This window comes from Leptidea sinapis, chromosome 18, assembly GCF_905404315.1.
Source record: "Leptidea sinapis chromosome 18, ilLepSina1.1, whole genome shotgun sequence".
Taxonomy (NCBI): domain Eukaryota; kingdom Metazoa; phylum Arthropoda; class Insecta; order Lepidoptera; family Pieridae; genus Leptidea; species Leptidea sinapis.
In genome coordinates this window covers 10080754-10103815 of record NC_066282.1, presented here as the reverse complement: position 1 = coordinate 10103815, position 23062 = coordinate 10080754, and the positions used below count along the sequence as shown (strand labels likewise).

Below are 23062 nucleotides of genomic sequence, written 5' to 3'. Positions count from 1 at the left end.
TAAATTAAAGAAAATTAAGAAAATAAAAAGCAACACAAAACAAAAAGTTTTCAAAAAATACACAAAGCATAATTAAAAAATTAACCGAAAAAACCACATTTTAAACTGATAAATTATTACTTAATTACTAAGTTTGTCAACTTTGAAACGTAAGTGAAAATGTTTACGAAGGAAACACAACATGTCCAAACTGTCGTCTGCCAAACTACTGCGTATTTTCCACGCAATATAGCCTGCAGCAAAAAATGCCCTTTCTACTGCCACACTTGTCACACTTGTGAATGAATCTTTCATTACATACGAAACAGTTAATTACTCCGTTTATTAAGAATAATATTTCACGCAGATTATTATTTTGCATCGCATGCACGTTTTTTTTCAGTCCCGCAATTCCCGCCGATTGGAAGCCCTAGTCTAAATATATATGGTCTTAATCTGAATAATAATCAATAAAGGGATTCTTACTAGAAAAGTCTTTATGTTATTAGTGTGTTTTTTTGTACTGAGTGTTGTATTTTTCAAGATATATCCCACTACGATCAATGAAATGATGCTCTAACCGACATGTACGCACTTGTTAGAATGACTACGAGAAATAGAGTACATATAGGGTATAGAAATTACAAGTAAAACGATTATGGAAATCTAATTACCTTTATATTCAAGTAAATCACCTTATTCTTTGAAATATAATATCTTTATTACTTCGTGACTCTACATCGGTTCGTAAAGGAGCTTTGACATGGGCAGAAGAATCGATAAGAAACTCCCAGCGCATCTTTTAAATATCACAAAATATACAGTATAATATATGTACAATATACATCTAACAAGTTAAAATATTAAAATAGCATTTACTAGCCTCATATAATATTCACAAGGGGTGACGCTATTCGATTATTAATAATCAGAGCAGAAAATAATGAATAATAATTATAAGTACTTAACTCTGATGTGTCCGTTCGGTGCAGCAGCTACGAGCCAAATGTGCCTAAGCACCACTCCTAGATAATACGCTATATACCAGAGATAGATGTGCCACTGATATTTTTATTATGTAAAAATCAGTGTACCCAGGCCAAGAGATGGCGCTGCGTTATTTTTATTACGCCCGTAGCGTACCGGGTACCGACTACCGTCGCTAGATAGCGCTCATTGTGTTTATACTTTTTCTATTGTTGTAGTCCATATTGATTGCATATTGCGATATCGATTAACATTGTTGTTTGTTCTGTATTTGACATTGTGGAATCTTAAAGGTGTTTATTACTTCGATTACCACATGATAGACAAGTCTTGTTTTAATAAGTAAATTAAGTGTGTTTTTGCTAACTTTAGCTCCATCTATCCATTTATCATGTATGTAATATAATCGCAATCGTGATGAATTTGCAGCGTACCTAATAGAATAGGTGGCAGCACTTTCAATGCAAATTTTTTTCATGTGCCAATGTAGGGAAGTTTCGCACCCCCCTGGCACCACTGCGCCGCACCAGCAGTAGACTTTGGTTGGCAATCCTGGCTCAAACAGCCAATCAGGAACAAGCTCCTATTGGCTGTATTGACTTTAAAATACAATTGAGCTACTTTTTAGTTTTAAGATATCGAAACATAACACTTTTAACCCTGAATCACCCACACCAGGCTTTATTCAGTGTTATTTAGTACTTTATGATTATAAAATAATAACATAAAAGCTTAATAATCTAACACACTCAAGACTTACTAAAACGCAAAGGATATTCGGCCGTCTTTTGAATTTTTGAATGATTTGGCTTTATATTGTGTTTCGTATTTTAATTGTATTTACAGCAAAAGCTGGTGACAATATATGAAAAGGATTTAGATGGTAACCCATTGGCTAGTGATATCACGACTTGCTATTTCTGCGCGGCTTCGTTTTCCGCCACCATTGGTAAGCATGCAAATTATTTTAAACTGGCTGATAAAAAAAGTGTCTACTCATGTTTCCCTGCAAGAAGTTATACTTCTTTGGCCTAACAAAGCAAAAATCCTTAAATTTATTTATTCCTCCTTCTATTCTACGTTTGTAGAAAGAACAATATTGTAAAAATCTTGCAACGAAAACGGCTCTATGGGCTTGAACCCTTTGCTTATCTTAATAATGGACTAAGAAACCAAAAAAATTCAACGTAAACGTCGCAAACGTCAGAATATTTTAGAAACCAACTTCATCCTGTTACTTTTGTGTTACAGTGGTGCGCGCGCATCTTATAATGTCACTCTCATCATTTTTTCATTACGCGCCTAAGGAAGTATAACTTCAAAAACTTGTGAATATGTTCCAATGCTGCCACATGGTTGTATACATAATTTCATATTAATACGAACTATGGTTCAAAGTTTAAAATCACTTCCACCAGCGACACTGATCCGGAACTAAAGTAACCATGTTCGTCGAGTCATGCCGCACTTTGTGTGTGAAAAGTTTCATTTCAATTGGAATAACTTTTCGAATGGGAGGCTCCTTTGCACATGATGCCAGCTTTATTATGGGCCTATTTCTGAAGGGGACCGTTACTAGTAACATTAAATCATTAAAAATCTGTACGGAACCCTTGGTGGGTGAGTCTGACAGGCACTTGTCCAGCTTTTTTCATATAAGAGGCATATGAGGAAGGGGCTCACGTGATGGAAGTTGAATAGCCAACGGCCCGTCGATCTCCGCAGTAGCAGTGGTGTAAAAGAAAAGCGCGTTGTCGGCCTATAGGGGGGGTTTATACCAAGCTTTAAGGTAAATAAGTTCAGTTCAAGTATCAGTACAGGAATACTACAGCCAGCAATTGTCTCCACGAAGTTTTCTTCTTGCGAACCGGTTCCATGCTAGATTTAACAATAACAAGATGCGGATCGAATTTAGCACTTACATTTTTTTTATAAGAGGGCTTTTTGGACTCGCAAGAGACTCACAAATAGGCTAACGTGGTGGGACGCGTGACACCTGAGTTTAACAGATGCTTTGCCTGCCCTTAAAGGTGGGAGTAATATGTAAAAAAGCGAATTAATTTAATTAAAGTTGTTTTATTTGCGGAACCGATTGCAAACAATCAAATAAACAACCGTCTAGATGAGCTTGTCACAAAGCACCAATGAAAAAGCAGTCAAATCATACACGAATAAACAAAAAATATAAATAGAAAGTTTTAGCATCAGTTATTTAAAAATACAATCACGGCAAGTTTTTGATTTTATTATATTCAAAAATATATTTATAAATTATTATAGCAAATTGTTTAAGGATTTTTTTAAGAGAAGCTTCAAAATTGTGATTACAAGATAGTTTGGAAATTAAAAAAAACATTTTCATATTTAGATGGCGAAACATAGCATTTTATAATGTTACTACTACCTGACTCGGAAAAAGTTGTGTTGCCATATAATTTAATAATGAAATTGCAAATCACATTTTGGGGTATAAAAACAGATATGACCGATTCTCAGACGTACCAAATATACATGTAACATTTCATAAAAATCGATCAAGCTGTTTCGGAGGAGTATGCAAAGCAACTAGCAATGTGACAGGAAAATTTTATATAATATATAGATTAGGTACAAGTGGAAAATTAATAATATTCTATCTGTTTTTAGGTGGTATTGGGACTTTAGTTGGAACTGCAACAAATTTGGCATTTAAGGGACTTCTAATGACGTAAGTCCCAATTTATTTATACATCAAGAGTCAAGTTTGTGGGGCATAAATATCGCCATTTTTACTAGTCTGTTCATTAATATTGTAACAACTTAAAAACTTCAATTTTTTATCTCTTTCAATTCATATTTGGAATGCGTTTCAAAAGTTACAAACTATGTTCTTTAACTAGCGGACCCAACAGACGTTATTCTGTTAAAAAAAAACTCTTGCGAATGGAATTTCATTTAATCCGTTCTTAGCTGACCTCTACTCGGCGAAAGGAATATTCCTACCAAATTTCAAGTCTCTATGCCTTACGGTTCCAGAGATATGATGAGTCAATATATCCACGTCTATAATAATTTATATAATATAATATATAGATGGTTAATATTAAATCGCAATAATAGAATGGGGTATATTAAGAAAACAGAAATTTAAGATTATTTTATGGCATAGAAAAATAAAATGATTTTTATTTATAATGGACCGTATGCCCAGACTAGATTTTATTGCATTTACTTAACAAACTATTATACCATTGTAATCATTTGAACCTTTTTAGTATGGAAAATGAGGACAAACGAGCGTACGGGTCACCTGGTGTTAAGTGATCACCGCCGCCCTTATTCTCTTGCAACACACAGGAGGAATCACAGGATGAATCATGTGGCCGGCTTTTAAGGAAGGTATACGCGCTTTTTTTTTGAAGGTACCCATGTCGTATCGTCACGGAAACACCGCACAAGGAAGCTCATTCCACAGCTTTGTAGTACATGGAAGAAAGCTCCTTGAATCTGCACTGTGGAGGATGCAGATGGTGGGGATGATATCCTAATTTGCCGAAGACAATGAACAATCAAATTGATTTTGAATTTTTGGAGTTTTCATACTTTTTTATATTGAATTCGTGCTGACCTTGATCAGCTGATTTGATTATATATAAAAGTATCCTTGTAATTCATAGTTTATTTTTAAAAGTGATCCTTGATTCATACTTCCAGTGGATATTTTATTGTTTTTTTTTATCTTTTTTTGCAGAGCTTATCCCCAGGCCCCGGAAGATTTATCTTTCCCGTTATTTTCTGCATTCGGAGTTCCTCTAATGATATTACTTGAAATATTCATGTTTTTATATTTTGCCATCGTATACTTAGGACTTTTTCGGTAATTATTCTTATTATTATTATAAGATTTCACATAATACAACATAGACGATTTTAAGGTGTCACAGTAATTGTGTTCGATTACAATTGCCACATTAGTACCAAAATAATCTAAAAAAGCGATGTTATAAAATTTTCTAATAATTACTTACCTACTTGAAACTGCTACTTACGAATCGGCTACTACGTACCTAGGTTCCTGAAATATTATAGCCAATAAGGTAGCATAAATAATAAATAAAAAAAATATTGTAATATTACCAATATTTGAGTTTGAAAACCTATGAGCCTTTAAAAATAAGGAACGCTTCTTTTGTTATTTTATTTTTAAATCATTGGCAAAAATAAGTAAAAAAAATTAAGTAGAAAATCATCTCAATTAATAGGCGGGCGGGCGACACGGCTGTAAAGATGCGGTGCTTTATGTTTTTGTGAGAGTCAAAATTTCAAATTAATTTTAAATATCATCATTTTATTTTCTGTTGGTAGGTGGTAGGTACATGCTCACCTATGTTTTCATTAAATAATTTAGTGGATTTTTAATATAAAGGGATTTGAGAGTCACAGAAGGATAATTGTTAGATACATGTATGTTTTGGGAATACATAGATAGATTTGACGAAGGAAAGAAAATAAAAATGAATCGCAGGTTTTTTCATAAATGCGATGTTGACAGCCCTACACTCGTATCTCGCTAAACCTGCGTGAATCAATGCCAGTAGGGAAGATGTTCTTATGTAAACCTGCGCGCCACAAGTACTTTGAATTAGCCCCTTCACAAACTTTAACGTAACTAACACATGTAAGCACAGTTTAAATATCATATATATAATATTATATTAATAAGAATCCATATTAATGCAATTTGTCAAATATGCATTTCAATATGTCAATCTTAGTAACCAAATCTCTGAATAAACATTTTTAAACTTCACAATAGAAATGTGTCACAATCAGTAATCTAAAATATATAGTAGTTAAAGAAACTCAAAAACACGCTTTTATAGAAAACCGAACTAAAAAAATGAAAATAAATTTAAAATCAACGCCAATTCCTGCCTTATACATTATAGATGAAAATTATATAAAATAACAGATCTTATTTTGCAAATTGAAAGACGGATTAATGTATTGTCATCAGTCTTCGGTAAATCTACATAGTTTGAACGAAATCTGGCCGTTTAAAATGGGTCAAAATCGCGCCCAAATGAGTCAGTAACAAACATACATACAGGTGAAACTAATAAAAAGCGTGTAAAAACAATACATTATCCTATAGATGGTTAGAAAAAATCATATCAATTAAACGGTTTCTGAAATTTTTGAAATGCGAAAAGCAGGATTTTAAAAATCCACGTGTCTGAATATAAAAGCGACGGTAGCTAACATGTCACTCACCTGTCATTGGATGACAACTGGTGTAACCAAACACGATGTTTTTTCTTTAATATAATTTTAATATACCAACGTTTAAATATTTCAGACCATTTAGTGATACAGCGAAAAAACTGAAAATGGCACCTGAGACTATACAAGCCGCTAAAAGAGCAGTTGTAGAGGACTCTAAGAAATTGGGAAAAATTACATTTTGGGAAATCGTAAGTACTTAATTTTTTATTTGCTACCAAACGTATGGTCTTCGCCAGTCACTATAAAATTGGAAATAAACCAGGTGTAACTTAGTATATATCTCCGATTACGGATTGATCCCCGCTGCGATTCAACTAGATACCGCACTACCTCAAAACAATAGCTATTATAATACGGCAACTACTAGATTGATACAGAGCTTGTGTACAAGGCATCTTGACACTCAATGGCGTCTTTCAAATTTTGTAACATATGCTTCGTGTTCTTTTACATTGAAATTAAAAATATATAAAATACTTACTGATGATGATATGTTATCCCAGTGTATTTCTTATTTCTTGTAGTATTATGTGTACAAAGTTTAATTACGCAACCCGGCATTTTAGTTTCGATTATTAGCAAAGTTTAACAGAACATGTGGCATTTCAACGTTCACATATTGTTCGATACTGGCTCGAGTACGCCCACTTCGGCATACTATAAGTTGCTGCGACGTTGCGACTACGCCTGCGGTATCTGGTTGCAGCGCAGCGGAGACCAATCCTTAATCTAAGGTATCTGTGTTTTGTAAACTTAGTTTGTATTGTTTTAACAACTTTTTTTCAATTTCTATCCGCGACTTTGTTGACGCGGAAATCTGGAGAATTTCAAAAATTACTGACACAAAATGCTTATTATAATCGCCTTTCATTAGAAATTGGTTGTTGGGTAAGTTATCTGCGAAAGAATAACAGAAATTTTGAGCTTCTTTGCAAAACAGATTTAATTATTTTCTCTCATGAATATTTTATGCAAAAATCTGATCTCAAGTAAGTATTAAGTAGTTTTTTTATGCTAATAAAATATTAGAATAATAAATCTTATTTTAAAATTTGATGCAAGGATTCTCTTACTCTATTTCAGTCGGCCAGATTCCTGGAAGTAAATGGCTAATAATACATTCTTTTGCAAAAAAACCGGCACCTAGGTAAATAACCTGTTTCACTGGCATCTTCAGATTATTTCATAAAACTAAGTAGCTTGTATCATCTTATTATAAAAAAAAATATTTTCTGATACATTTTGTATGGATTGATATTTTGATGACATCTCGAGAATAGAAAGAATTCAATAAAGTTTTTTGTTAGTTTCACGCTACATGAGTAATAAAATACAACTGACAGTGCACGTCATGTTATTCAAGTTGATCGGTTGGTATGTTTGTTTCGAGTTTCTATTAGCTTATTGTGCCAATATTATCATTAACATGAAGGGTGTAGGCCGTGAAAAGAAAAGATTTGAAAAGGATCAAACTTGATTTATTTAAGTATCTTAGGAGCACACAGAAAAACGCAGCGAGTCGATGGTCAGTCGCAGGCAGAGAGTATAGACGTTTGACAGGAGTAAAGATAATACAACACCATAGACAAACCACCTACTCCGTAATGCTTCGTTTACACTTCCAACACTGGCCCTTAAACGAAGCATTCACAATAACTTAGTTATATACATTGTGTACATGATATTATGTTATGGTCATTAAACATTAATACAATATTCAACATAAATACATAATGACCAAACAATATTTCACCTAATACATAAGCAAAATCTTAAGTTAAACAAAATCATAATTCAACCATAGAACATACTCTAATAATAACTTATGAAAACTTGAACTAAATTATTCTTAGACAAGCCTAACTGATTATCAAATTTTTCAGTTTTATACTGAGTTAAGGGCTTAGTTAATATATGAGCCATCATGTTATCCGTTGACAAATAACACAAATTAACTATACCTTTATTTATAATTTCCCGAATAAAATGATGCCTGACATCAATATGCTTTGTTCTTGAATGATACATGGGATTAGGACTAAGTTTTTGTGCAGACTGACTATCATTATATATGGAAATCTTACAATTTATACCTAAACATTCAAACAAAAAAGATCGTATAAATAAAGCCTCTTTACATGCATCCGATAACGCCATATATTCAGCCTCAGTACTAGACAAAGCAACCGTTTTTTGCTTCTTCTTTCCCATGATATTGTTGAATTACCAAATTTAAATACAAAACCTGAAAATGATTTTTTATCTAGTTCATTAGAAGCCCAATCCGCATCTACATAGGCACTAAGTTCCATACCACTTTTAACATAAGTAAGACAATGATTAATTGTACCTTTTAAATAACGTAGCATGCGTTTTGCGGCTTTCCAGTGAAGTTCACTATAACAATCATTAAATTGACTTAAAATACTAACAGCATTAGCTATATCAGGCCTAGTACACACTACAATATACATCAAACAACCTATCAATTCTCTATATGGTAAATTTAGACCATGATTACTATTACATTTCTCAAATTTAAATCCAGTCTCCATGGGGGTGTTAGCTGGTTTACAATCTGTCATGTTAAAACGGTGTAACACCCTACGAATGTATTCTGACTGATCTAAAGAAAACATACCATTCTTTCGACATAGTCGCATACCAAGGATGTGATGGGCTGGCCCTAAATCTTTCATCTCGAACTGAGTCATTATCTGCTGTTTAATAAAAGGTTTCTCTTTATGGTTATTAGTAAACAAAATAATTTCATCAACATAAAGAGCCAAGATTATCATGGTCCCATCATCATGATTCTTAATGAATACACATGGCTCTGAGGAAAGTTTTCTAAAACTCATTTTGTTTATCAAAACAGTATTAATCTTTTTATACCAACTTTTAGAAGCCTGTTTGAGACCATAAATTTCTTTATTCAAGCGATAAACCATGTGGGGCTTTTCTTTATCTATAAAACCTTCTGGTTGTTCCATGTAGATGGTTTCCTTAACATCACCATTAAGAAAAGCTGTTTTTACATCTAAATGATCTATCTCCATATTTTTCTCTGCAGCTGAAGCAAGTAAAATTCTCAAAGTTGAATACCTTACAACTGGCGAATAAGTTTCAAAGTAATTAACATGCATGTTTCTGTGTGTATCCTTTAGCAACTAATCTAGCCTTATATCTCAAAATTTCTCCAGTTAATCCTCTCTTCCTTTTGAATACCCATTTACATTTGACAGGTCTTTGACCCTTAGACAGTTCCGTCTATTACATATTATTATCTATATACTCATCTAACATAGCGGCTCTCCATCTCTCAGAATCTCCACCCTGCAAGGCCTCTGTCACCGTCTCTGGTTCAACACAATACCAGCTCGCACTGGCTGAGTATGCAGACAGCTCGGCCAGAGAAGCTTCATAGTAAGATTTAGCAGATTCAGAAGAGTCTATTGTCGTTTCACCTGGAATGTAAGTTTCATCGAGCGGATCATCTGATTCAATACTGCTCACAGATATTGGGCTTATTTGTGTAGGCTGCCTGCGACTGACCACCGGCCTTTGCCGTTGTGACCTTATAGTAATATTTCCATCAGATCCCGCATTACTGGGGCTCCCCCTATCATCACATGGAAATACAGGTCTACTAGGTGGATCAGATGGGTCAGACTGACCATGGGTCTGAGGATTTTTGTGTAGTGACACTTCTAATGTGTCCGTAGGTTCTGGTGTGACTGATTTGTAAAATTCATTTTACAAAAATGTTATATTCCTAGCTTTTATGCACACCTTAGGATTAGTTGGATTTAGTAATCTGTATCCTTTGGTCTCATCACAATATCCTACAAAAATATATTTATCACACTTTGCATCAAATTTCTTTCTCTTCTCAGCTAATGCATATGCTAAACAGCCAAAAGTTCTAAGGTGAGTCATACTTACCTTTTTATTTGACCATTTCTGCTCAGGGACAGTGTCCCTCACCGCCTTGGTGGGCGATCTGTTCTTCAGGTACGCAGCCGTATTCACAGCCTCCGCCCAAAACCGCTGGTCGAGACCGGCATCGAGAAGCATGCATCGTGCTTTCTCTACGATGGTGCGGTTGGCTCGCTCTGCAACACCATTCTGCTGCGGCGAGTGAGGCACTGTGATCTGGTGGCGAATTCCACACTTCTTTAGGAACTCCTGAAAGTTATTATTAATATATTCTCCACCATTATCGCTGCGAAGAACCTTGACCTTCTTCCCTGTCTGATTTTCAACTAGGGCTTTATATTCTCTAAATTTATCAAAAACCTCATCCTTTGATTTCAGAAAATATACATAGGTCTTTCTACTGTAGTCATCTATGAATGTGAGGAAATATTTACTTCCACTAAAAGATGCTTGAGGCATCGGACCACATAGGTCTGTATGAACTAACCCTAACTGTTCCCTAGCCCTACTAAGCGACTTCTTGGGAAACGGCAGCCTGGATTGCTTTCCCTGTACACAAGAGATACATGATTTTTAAAGTTGAGTTATCAAAATCAATACCAAGAGCCATACCTTTTAGTAAATTCATACTACGCCTGTTCAGATGTCCCAGCCTCCTGTGCCACACCTCCTGCGACCCCCTGGACTGAGGTGCCGATACTACCTGCTCAGAGTTTGGACCTGTGGACGAACTATAACATTCCTGCCTAACTTGAGGCTTATCTAAAATGTAAACACCATTTGTTTGTGTAGCTTGAGCGACAACCTCATCCCCATCTAAAATCCTACACAAGGTGCCCTTAAATGATACAGTAAGACCCTTTTTGGTCATCACACTAACAGATAATAAATTCACTGATAGATGAGGAACATACAGTACATCACTTATGGTCCTTAGTAGGGGAATTTCTACCTTTCCTCTACCCGATGACATCAATGTTTCACCATTTGCAACTTTGACAGCAATAGGAGATTCACTTACATAATCAGTTAATGAATTGAGGTTATTACACATATGATTTGTCGCTCCGGAGTCCACATACCAAATATCACTGCCTAAATTCACTGACATCGCACAAAACAAACTTTTATTCTTCTTCTCTTCCTTCTTTGCTCCCTCAACACAGTCGTTGAATCTGTGCCCGGGCTTTTTGCACCGAAAACAGCGGATAATCTTATTCCTCGGTTTACTCACAGCTAAAGCCGAATTAGTGCTATCTTTCTCAAGCCTCCGTTGATACTCCTGTGTTAACCGGAATCTTACTGACTCTGTGGTGAGCTTCTCTGAAGAGTTTTCCGAGGCCATTATGAGCGGGTCGTAGTTGGATGACAGCCCACTCAGCGTAATGACAGCCAGAAAGTCATCCTCCAATCCAGCACCGATGTCTTGCAGCTGCTGACCGACGTCGCTTATTTTATTTAAATAAGTCTGCATGTCCGTGAATCCTTCTAGTTTTAATGCGAACAATGTGCGCAACAGCCCTAGGCGCCTCGTTAGACCTTTACTTTCGTACACATTTTCGAGTTTTTTCCACGCCTCGTTTGCAGTTTTTGCGTTTCTATGTGTCAACACGGGGGGCTGCACGAGCAAACAAATACGCGCCAGCGCCTTGAGTTGCTTTTTGTCGTCCACACCTTCCGTTTTTTCAACGGCGTCCCACATATCCTCGTGGATTAGTAACGTCCGAACAAGGAATTTCCATGTGGAGTAGTCTTCCATACCTTTAAGTTTGTCAATTGTGACTCGCGATATCGACTCCGCCATTGTTGCGTAGTTGTAGATTTCACCGCCGATATGTTGAGGTTATAACTAACTTGTTATTTAACAAAATATGGATAACTACTATTGCCTGAAGGGCTGGGCCCATAACCTGAAGGGTGTAGGCCGTGAAAAGAAAAAATTTGAAAAGGATCAAACTTGATTTATTTAAGTAAAAACGCAGCGAGTCGATGGTCAGTCGCAGGCAGAGAGTATAGACGTTTGACAGGAGTAAAGATAATACAACACCATAGACAAACCACCTACTCCGTAATGCTTTGTTTACACTTCCAACATAACAATGTCACGACCAAGACGATCAAATTATTCCCAACAAAGACGTAATGCAACTAGGATTCGAAATATTGCGAATGAAAGGACTGAAGAAGAACAATAAATTGCAGGTGAAAGGAACCGCGTTAGTATGGATCGTCTTCGTGCTATGAATCACAAGAGCAAAGCGGAGCAGCCTGTAAAACGGATCGGATGGCAATACGAAATCGTCCAGTAAAACCTCAGAGATCAACAACTTATAGATAATTTTCGACGCACAAGAAGAGGTTTATGAAGTACTGATTTGAATCGAGCAGCGCTTCGATACAATTGCAGTACTTATACTGTACTGTAGTACTGCTTGCATACTAGCTTTCGCATTGGGCCGATGGACGTTGTTTGCAAGTATTCTGCGGAGAAACGCAAGAATTGTGCTGCCATGTTCTAGAAAACACTCAAAAATACAATGTTTGTTTCCAAATGACTTCATTTGGGGCAGACATCTAAGAACGAGGATTTTATCCGACATTCAAAGTATTTATTTATTTACATACACACAATACAGTAAAAGAATAACATACGTACTATACTTATTCCTATGAATTGTGTATACTAATTCTAAAAAAAGTGTTTATAAATCAGTAATACGGGTTTTGCTTTTGATATTGTAGATATAAGGACAGATTCCCCATCGTATTGGAACACTGTAACCTCTCGAAGATGCACAGCTTAAATTTTTACAATTATACTTCATGGGCAACATGGACAAATAACTTGATCGATGTCAAGAGATCAATGCAGCAATGATAATAGCAATTCTTCAGATCTGCAGCAACTACTTAATGAACATTTTGCATGACGAGTTAGCCCGCAAATCTTTAATTTCCGATCCGTCTCGCATTCGCCCTGACCATTCAAATCTTAAGGCCAATCCTTGAAAGTTTGTGGTATGAATCAAGACAATCCATTTCCGAAGTTCAATCTATATATATATATATATATATATATATATATATATAAGAGATTTCCACGTATATAGTTCCTCATCACGATATCTCTGGAACCACTACAGCTAAAGACTTGAAATTTGATAGGAATATTATTTTCACCGAGTAGAGGTCAGCTAAGAACGGATTTTCCAAAATGCCATCTGCAAGATTTTTTTTTATTATGAACAGAACAACGTCTGTCAGGTCAGCTAGTACTTTAAATAAATAAGCAAAAAGAAGTTGTCAATTTCGTCATTTTATTTCGATGGAATTAATAAAAAATGATCCCTGAGCCTAAACAGCTAGTTGCGTACCTGTACCGTTCATTAAATAAAAAAGCTGGCTAAAAATTTTAATTTTTTTAACATAAACCAAGAATATGTAAAATGTTTACAAATAGACATTTTGCTTAAATAGACAGTCTGTTCGGACGTATAACGTTTCCCGCGTTTATTTGCAAGGCAGCTTGTCATTCGTAAAACTTCAGAATTATCATTGCATTGACAGTGTTTTCAACGATATTGTAAACATTTTGCATTTTCTTTGTTTATCATCAGTTATAACTTTATACCAAGTTTATTTGTAAGGCCGATAGAGTTTAATATTGAGACAGCTTGTATTCATCCAGGCATGCTATCGATTCTATTTTTAATTGTTTTTTATGGAATACGCTCCCACTGCGCAGTAATTACATTCCTTAGCTCCCTGATGTATTACGGACCGGGCTGAACCGATCTTACTCTTCGTTTTAGAACACTCCAAATGTGCTCTATGTATGTATGTAATACCTACCTCTTGAATATACGCTTCCACATCGCCAGAACGGTTATCGTCCGTAAGCGTTATTGTCCATAAAAATCCAATTTTCTCCAAGAACAGTTAATGTATGTTAGGAATAAGGACTCCTGATCAGTACCGGTGTGCATTCAAAGTGCCGTTTTCTATGAAGACTAACTTAGTATGGTCCAATACAGCAATCGCTGCCCAAAACATAACTGAGCCTCCATCATAAGGGGATATTTCTTCAAAGAAACTTCTGCAAATCGTTCCCCTTGTCTTCGCAGTACTCGCCGACGTCGGTCCTCACCATGTAGTGATATTCTGGCTTCATCCGGGAATAATACTCTATCCCACAGTATTCTTTAGGCCACGTTACGCAACTCTGTGCTCGCGGAGTAATTTAGGGCCACAAGCTGTACGGTAACTGCATATATTGGCAGCGAGAAGCCTCCTCCTGACAGTCTATACGATGGTTTGCACACCTCTCACTTCCTCTAGAGTCTTTTTGATGTCGACATTAAAAGATTTACGATTTCTCAATGCTTGGTTTACCAGAAAGTGGTCATCTCGAGCTTCTATGCATGGTTTTCTTCCAGACCCATGCCTTCTACTGACGGAACCAGTCTCTTGATATCGTTGCCAATCGATTTTTTTGTTAAAGTCCGACTATGTCTTAAATTTAAATTCGGAATAATATTTTTTATGCACCACAACATTTCTTAAATGTGCCAGTAATATTCTCAAATGATTAAAACCTCTTCTGGCATTGTATTTTCGAAGGGGAATGGAAAAAATTAAAACTGTCAGTTTTTTTGCAAATGAGCTTATTATTAACCCCCCCTTGCGTATCGATATGAAATAGCAATTTTGGCATAGTCATTACTTTGGATTAACTAAATTATATTTTTCAGATGGTGATAATTTTATTCGGCGGCGCAATTATATCGTTCTTTTGTCGATCGCCACAACTTTTCGCAGGCTGGGGAGATGCAATTATAAATTATCATAATTTGACTGACAAGAAATTGTAAGCACCATACCGAACATTATTTTTTTATGCTCTTTGTATTTCGGTTCTATTGTTTTAAGTTATGAAGATATTTTAATTTAATTATAATGTAAAGTAAAGCAAATTATTATAATTAAAAATAAAACTTGTATTAAGGCCTTGGGTATCATGAAATGATCAACATTGAGGACCTAATTGCAGAAATGATTTATCTGGGAGATTTTAAGAAATATGTTACTTACACTTAGTTTTTTTTTTTATATGAGAGGGGGCAAACGGGCAAGAGGCTCACGGGATGGGGAGAGGTGAGGCAACCGCCCATGGACATCCGCAACAACAGGTGTGTCAAGAAATGCGTTGCCGGCCTTTAAGGAAAAAAGCATACTCCCAGTATGCTTTTTTCTTGAAGGTCCCCAAGTCGTATCTGTTCGGGAAGACCGCTGCCGGTAGTTGATTCCACAAAGTGGCTGTGCGAGGCAAGAAATTTCGAAGAAAACGCGCGGTTGTGGAATGCCAGACGTCTACGTGATGCGGATGGTACTTTGCACGTAATGTTCGATGGTGGTATTCGGCCGCTGGAATCAACCCGAACAGCTCCTCTGAGCACTCCCCGTGCTAAATGCGGTAGAAGATGCAGAGAGAACCCACATCTCTACGCAATGCTAGAGAATCAAGCCGATCGGAGATGACTTGATCGACGATGATTCGAGCCGCTCTTCGTTGTCAGATGCGGTCAAATGGAAGAAGCTGGTACTGGGGAGCACCCGCCCAGAGGTGAGAACAGTACTCCATGTGAGGCTGAATTTGCGCCTTATAAAGTTGCAGGCGGTGGCTTTTAGTGAACTACTGTCTCGCCCTACTGAGTACACCAAGCTTTTTAGAGGCCAGTTTGGCCTTCTCTTCCAAGTGACCACGGAACTGAACGTCGCTCGATATATCGACGCCAAGTATACCAATACAGGCTGTGGCAGTTAGAGGATTGATCTCGAATCGAGGGGATACGACAAAGGGAGACTTTTTAGTGGTGAACGCACAAACTTGTGTCTTCTTGGGGTTGAATTGGACAAAATTTTGTCAGCCTCATTCCGAGACTTTGCAAAGCATTGTATCGATTTCAGACACAAGTTTGTTCCGCTTCTCGTCGACGCTATCCCGGGATATGTTGGCACGGCCGGTGTAGGAAGCATACCCTGTGCTGTTCGTCTGCATAGCAATGAATATTGCTGATTTGCAGCATATCATTGATATGCAGAAGAAACAGCGTAGGGGATAGCACGCAGCCTTGCGGGACACCAGCGTTTATGGGTTTTAAGTCGGAGCATGCACCGTTGATAACAACCTTGATGCTCCGATCAGCCAAAAAGCTAGTGACACATTTGCACAACTTCTCGGGAAGCCCATAGGATGGCAGTTTCGCTATAAGCGCTTTATGCCACACCCGATCGAAGGCCTTCGCTATATCCAAACTCACCGCCAACGCCTCTCCCTTCGACTCAACCGCTTGCGCCCATTTATGGGTGAGGTATGCAAGAAGATCACCAGCTGAGCGACCCTGATGGAAACCGTACTGGCAGTCGCTGATCAGCTGGTGCCCCTCTAGGTATCCGAAGAGCTGGCGGTTGATGATCGACTCCATTACTTTGGAGAAAATGGAGGTAATGGCAATAGGGCGGTAGTTGGACGGATCTGAGCGCACACCTTTCTTAGGGATCGGGTGCACTAAAGCCGCCTTCCATAATTTCGGGACTACGCCTGATGAGTAGGAGAGCCGGAAAAGACGGGTAAGGACCGGCGCCAGTTCCGGAGCCCATGTCCGCACCACTATCGGCGGAATGCCATCGGGCCCGCTCGATTTGTGAATGTCCAAGGTGAGAAGCGCCTTAAGCACGGCACTATGCCGGATTTTTACCTCCGGCATATATGAATTGCACCGCGGAATATGCGGTGGTAGTGCACCTTGGTCATCCAGAGTCGAGTTGGACGCGAAGAGGGAGCCCAGGAGATCAGCTTTCTCTTTCGCGTCATGGGCTAGCGAGTCATCATCCCTGTGCAGTGGCGGAATGCCTGGCTGGCAGAAGTTTCCTTGGACAGCCTTGGCGAGCGACCAGAACGCACGAGTTCCCGAGGGAAGGCGTGCAAGTCTCTCGCCAATTCTGCCAATGTGCTTTGACTTCGCGTCAGCAATAACTCTTTTGAAGGACCTGGAGGCATGATTGAAGTGTTTTTTAAGTTCGCTGGAATTCAAATCCTTAGATACCACCGCATTGACCCAAGCCTGATAGCACTCCTGCTTTCGGCGAGAGGCCATTTTGCAGGAGCGGTCAAACCATGGTTGGGACCTGCCACCGATAGGCACAGAGGAGGATGGAATGAAGAGTTCCATACCTTGCAGTACCACATCAGCAACAGCGTCAGCAGCGGTATCTGGATCTCCCAGCGAAAAATAGATCTGCCTCCACGGGTAGGATGCAAAAAAGCACCGCATCTCGTCCCACTCCGCTGACCTATAGTGCCACACGCGGCGACAACCTAAGAAGCGGGGCCGTGTTAGGCGCGTGATCGGCACGGTGCTCCGGATCAGGCAGTGGTCCGACGATCCCAGAGGAGGGTCAACGGAAACTAGGTAGCCGTCCGGATGTGAGGTCAACAGAAGGTCCAACAGTGAAGGTGTATGATCTTGCACATCTGGGATTCGCGTTGGCGCAATAACCAGTTGCGTCAGACCATATGCTAAGGCGAAGTCGTGATCAGATCTCCCTGCATGATCGGTGGTACGTGAGCTTAGCTATTCGGCGTGGTGGGCGTTAAAATCGCCAAGAAACACGATCTCTGCAGTGGGGATCTGCTCCAACACGGAATCTGTAGCCATTTGGATGTGTTCGAGGAGCCGGTCAGTCTCTGCGTTACCGCTATGGGACCTATACAGGCATGCGTAGATTCGCGGATGGTCATCGCAGTCTACACGCAGCCAGATGATGGATAGGTCCTGTCCTTCAAGAAAACTCAGGCGTCGAGAACAGACATCCTCCCTGACGTAATCGCACACGCCAGCCCGTGGTTTAAAGGAGTTTTCCAAATTATAGCCCGGGTAGGAAAGGTAAGATGAATCAGCCAGGGAGGATATCTGTGTCTCGGTTAAAAAGAGCAGGGCCGGCTTCGCCGTCTCCAGGTGAAAGTGGACGGCATTTAAATTTGAGCGAAGCCCCCTGATGTTGCAAAAGTCCACAGCGAGTGTGGAGGAGGGTGGTTTCAGCCTCCTGCTCTGTTTGCCCCGAGTCAGCGCAGATTTGCCCCCTCCAGAATACGCGGGGCAGCCTGGGCAACTACTGTTAGGTACAGGCCCTAATTGTGGACGCCCAGGGACGGATTCTCCAGGGCTGCATAGCCTGGTACCGTCCTGGAGTATCTCTTTTTAGTCTGTGCTGCCATTTGTATTTGGGAGGGGGGGTGTAGGCCTCCGGATACCCCACTCACCGGACGAAACACAGCGGCATAGCCGCTATTTCACGCCGGTTTCGAGTGGGGGAGTGGTATTTCTCCGCTCGTGCCGGCCCAATTCGGTTGTGTCCGTGAGGACCCAACATGGCACTACCACTCGTATTTACGATTTATGTCCCTGAACAAATAATCACCATAGGAAAACTGATGTATAAAATAAATATCGTTAATTTTGCATGGTGCACGTATAGTATCTAAATCATCATAAAAATATACAGAAGTACAACTATTCATTTTTAGTGGGTACCTACTATTTTTTTATCTTCTTAAATAAAATTTACTTTTTCCAGTGTCCAAGATTCTGCAATGGCTTCATTTGTGATATTTTTGATGTTATTTTTGCCATCAACGACTACTATCTTCAAAAATTGTACCGCGAAATGTAATTATTAATATCTATTCTTTATTTTACTAAAAAAAAATCAATTCTATACTGTGTATTTGTGTGTGGTAAGAAGAGAGGCAATCTGTTTCTCTTAAGCTCTTAGTCAAAATCAAGAAAAAATTTGAATATTATCTGCTCGTATGGCATATATTCGGGCTTGACAATATTGTCACTCTCATTCGGTAAGCCATTGAATTTTATATCAAAACTTATAAATATTTCAATTTTATATTGATATGCGTAATGTACAAATTCCTTAGTTTTACTCCCATCTCGAAGTTTATCCAAAACTTTTGTATTGGGTGAACTTCATAACTATAAACCATCCATAAACCATAATACCAAACCATACATCCTACTTGTTGTTATTATTTAAAAATATGTGATTTTTTACGAATAAATATACCATCGTTCGAATTTCAAATATCCGTCACTATGAACTAAACAACAAACTTTTTTTGAGAGCTAAATTGAATTAGCCTGACTCATTGATTGGTCTGTGTCGTGAACATTTTCATGCGATGATTTTTTTTATGATTCCAATTGTGGCTTTACACCAGACGAGTATAAATATCGTATTACTTATAAATCACTTATTAGTAGTATTCGGAGTATACGTATTATTATTATTATTATTTTATGGTCGAAGAAAAAATATTGGATGCCACGTTATTAGCCATTGTAACGTTTTTGCTGTCTAATATCTAATCTATCTATCTATCTAATATACTTCGCGTGTTACAATGCCGTTCATTACTTGGCAGTAGTAACAATAGTTTTTATTATTTAGATATTTCATAATTGTTGTAGAGTATGTACTTACATCGAAATAAAAACTTGTATTTAATTGTTTTATAGATCATGAAGATCTTTCAAAGGGAAGAATACGTTCAGTACTTCATTGGCCCATACTTATAGCTGATTTACCGTTCAGTTTTGCATTCCTTTTGGGTGAGTACAAAAATATAACTACTTAAAATTTGCTTTTAAGTCGATTAATCTTTGACGTCTTAACTGAAGTTTATATCATTTTTAACCGACTTCAAAAAGAAGGAGGTTCTCAACTCGATTGGCATATTTTTTATGAGATTAGATTTATACAATATTGCGGAAGAGTTGCCATTTGGTCCCATAAAAATTTAACATAATTTGGCCCAGTAGTTTTCTTTTTACGAACATTTTTGTTTACGTGGATGATGTATTTATAGTTTGTATACCGCCTTTTTAGTTTTAATTTAGGTTGATTATATATTATTAGTAACTCGTGTCCTGATAAGTGGGTCTAAGAGCGCTTTCGCACTACGTCAGATCCGAATCCCATCCGTACCCGTGAAAATAGGGTCCGGTTTACTCGTAGATCTATTTCTAACGGTTGACGGAAAGAAATCAGATGACGGAAGCCGGATCTAGTGCGTAAACTACAATAGAAATAGTTACGTTAGTTAGTTAGTACGACTAGTTCGGCACATGTTTTCACGGGAACGGATCGGGAGTAGTGCGAAAGCGCTCTTAAGCTACCTGTCATTCATTGCTAAAAAAACGATTTACACAATCTTTCACTGTCTCACAAGAACGTGAATAGAGTTTCGAACAGCATTTCCTTTTTTCTGTTCCCGTTTCTTGGCATCTGCCTACATTGTTTAGTAATCCCCCCGACGGAGAAACGGGAAAACGGATGTAATACCCGTGCGCGCGCTCTGCTATTAATCATCAAAGTCATCGAGAATGCGCTAAGGGCATGCAACTCGTGCGCTGTTGACTGCGCTATAACATATACCCTTGATGAACAAAAAAAGATGTGGACATAGCAAATGTGTTATTCGTTTCGTAACAATTCCAATAAAGGCATATATTTTCACTAAAAAGTTTGATTGCCTTAATGCTCAGCTTCATCATCAAATTCATGCGATGGTGCTTTTTATCATAGAATCCCTTTAAACTTAATTGATTGTAGGTGCTTATTTATTTCACCGTCAACAGTGACGTACACAACATGGACAGTTCATATGACATTTTTTCGGATATTGATTTTTCATCAAATCCATATGATCAAAGGATAATACTGATTAGTTGTTTAAATTAATTAAAAATATTAGGAGTGTTCTCACTCATTAATAGATAAAAAATATAATTTACCTTTGAAATTAAAATAAATATCGAATCGAAAACAGTAGTGTTCGGAGGTACCAACGACTTGGTAACCTACTCTTACTAAAAAGTGAGTTGGTTTCTGAACACACTTTCTATTTCAATGTTTTTACCATATATCTTAAAAGTATGTAGCTATGTAATTCAATGTTGTTCGAACGCATTTACTTTTAATTTTATTACGAATTGTAATAAGCCAGGTATAAATTTACCAGTAGGAGGTTCCCTTGCACAGGATGCCGGCTAGATTATGGGTACCACAACGGTCTATTTCTACCGTGAAGCAATAATGTTTGAACATTATTGTGTTTCGGTTTGAAAGGTGCCGTAGCTATTGAAATTACTGGGCAAATGAGACTTGACATCTTATGTCTCAAGGGGACGAGCGCAATTGTAGTGCCACTCAGATTTTTTGGGGCTTTTCAAGAATCCTGAGCGGCACTGCATTGTAATGGGCAGGGTATATCAATTACCATCACCTTATTAATTATTCTTTTACTACTTGCAGGAGGTGGATTTGCTTTATCCGGAGCTGCTAACAAGTCTGGTTTTAATACTGTAATTGGTCAAACCCTAGCCGGGCTTTCAGGCTTACCGAACATTCTGGTTTTATTTATTATTATTACAGTGGTTGTGTTGGTTACAAATTTAGCATCTAACGTTGCTGTTGCTACCGTTTTTTGCCCGATCGCTATGGAATTGGTAACTATTATTATATTCAACATTCCTTACTTAATTTACGCGGGAAACATCAATTTAATTAGTAATGCTGTGACCACATGGGCGTATCAATGCTGATGTCATTAACGCGATATGGCGTTATTAAAACAGAAACAGTCGATAACCTGCTCAGCCTCAACCCGTGTTCAAATTTTATTTGTGAATTAATCCAAGAAGGGATTTGAATGAGGGTTATCACTTTAAAAACATAAATGATTTTGATTTGCAAGCGCGACATCTCAAGTCAATTTCCTAATATGCAAATATTGAGGTTGCGCAGGTTATCAACTGTAAAGTAGATCCTGTAGATGAAGCCCAACCTGAGAGTTGAACAAAGCATACAAGATTTTATGACGATACGTCACTCGAACGGTTGGATCAGTTAACAGAGCACTGGCACGGAACGCCAGAGGTCGTGGGTTGGAGTCCCGCATCGTTCATAAAATTTTGTTTTCAAATTTTCTTTGTGTATTAATCCTAGAAGTGAGGGTTATCACTTTAAAAACATAACAAATTGAACAGATTTTTAATTATTTTTATGACGTATAGATTTATGACGAAGAATGAAAAAAACCTTTTCCCTTTTTAATAAGTAAGTCAAGCCTGCATCGCAATAGGTTACTGTAAGGTTTTATGGTTGAATAAATAAATCTAATATATAAAATTCTCATGTCGCGGTGTTTGTAGTTAAACTCCTTCGAAACGGCTTGACCGATTCTCATGAAATTTTGAGTGCATATTGGGTAGGTCTGAGAATCGGACATCTATTTTTCATCCCCCTAAATGTTAAGGGTGGTCCACGCCAATTTTTTTTTATTTTTTTTTAAATTTGTTTGATTATGAGTCAGCATTAAAAAATACATACAACTCCAAATTTTCACCCATTTACGATCAACAGTTACTTTTGTTTCGCGATTTTAATATCGGCAATACAACGTCAGCTAGTAAATAATAAAATAGATATAAAAGTATATGTAGATACTTTATAATATGTTTGGAACCCTTGGTTCGTTCGGTTTTTTTGCTACCGTGAGCTTAAAAGGGCTTTATAGAAGGGTTATAGCATCTATAAGTCACATCAACTTTATCAGAGCAATAATGAGTGTTTTGCTTTAATATAAGATTATGAATACCATTTTTAACAACTGTATAACGAGGGCGTTTTAAAATCTTCGATCAGTCGTTATTGATAAGACTATATTACTATTCGTATGATGCACATAAATGTATTTGCTTAGTATTCTTTTGGCCCTTACCTATCCATTTATGACGCGAAAAAAGCTTCTTTACCA

The 23062-nt window shown here is 37.7% G+C and overlaps 1 protein-coding gene across 2 annotated transcripts in view; it reads left to right on the top strand.

Moving 5' to 3' along the window:
* LOC126969551 (protein I'm not dead yet-like) overlaps positions 1–23062 on the top strand; it is a 36908-nt gene that overhangs the window by 10166 nt on the left and 3680 nt on the right. For both annotated transcript variants that reach the window (XM_050815061.1, XM_050815060.1), the window contains 8 exons: positions 1813–1915; positions 3613–3673; positions 4697–4822; positions 6305–6419; positions 14922–15037; positions 18808–18899; positions 19761–19853; positions 21559–21752. In XM_050815061.1, the coding sequence (XP_050671018.1) occupies positions 1813–1915; positions 3613–3673; positions 4697–4822; positions 6305–6419; positions 14922–15037; positions 18808–18899; positions 19761–19853; positions 21559–21752 (900 nt within the window). The remainder of the gene's footprint in view (positions 1–1812; positions 1916–3612; positions 3674–4696; positions 4823–6304; positions 6420–14921; positions 15038–18807; positions 18900–19760; positions 19854–21558; positions 21753–23062) is intronic.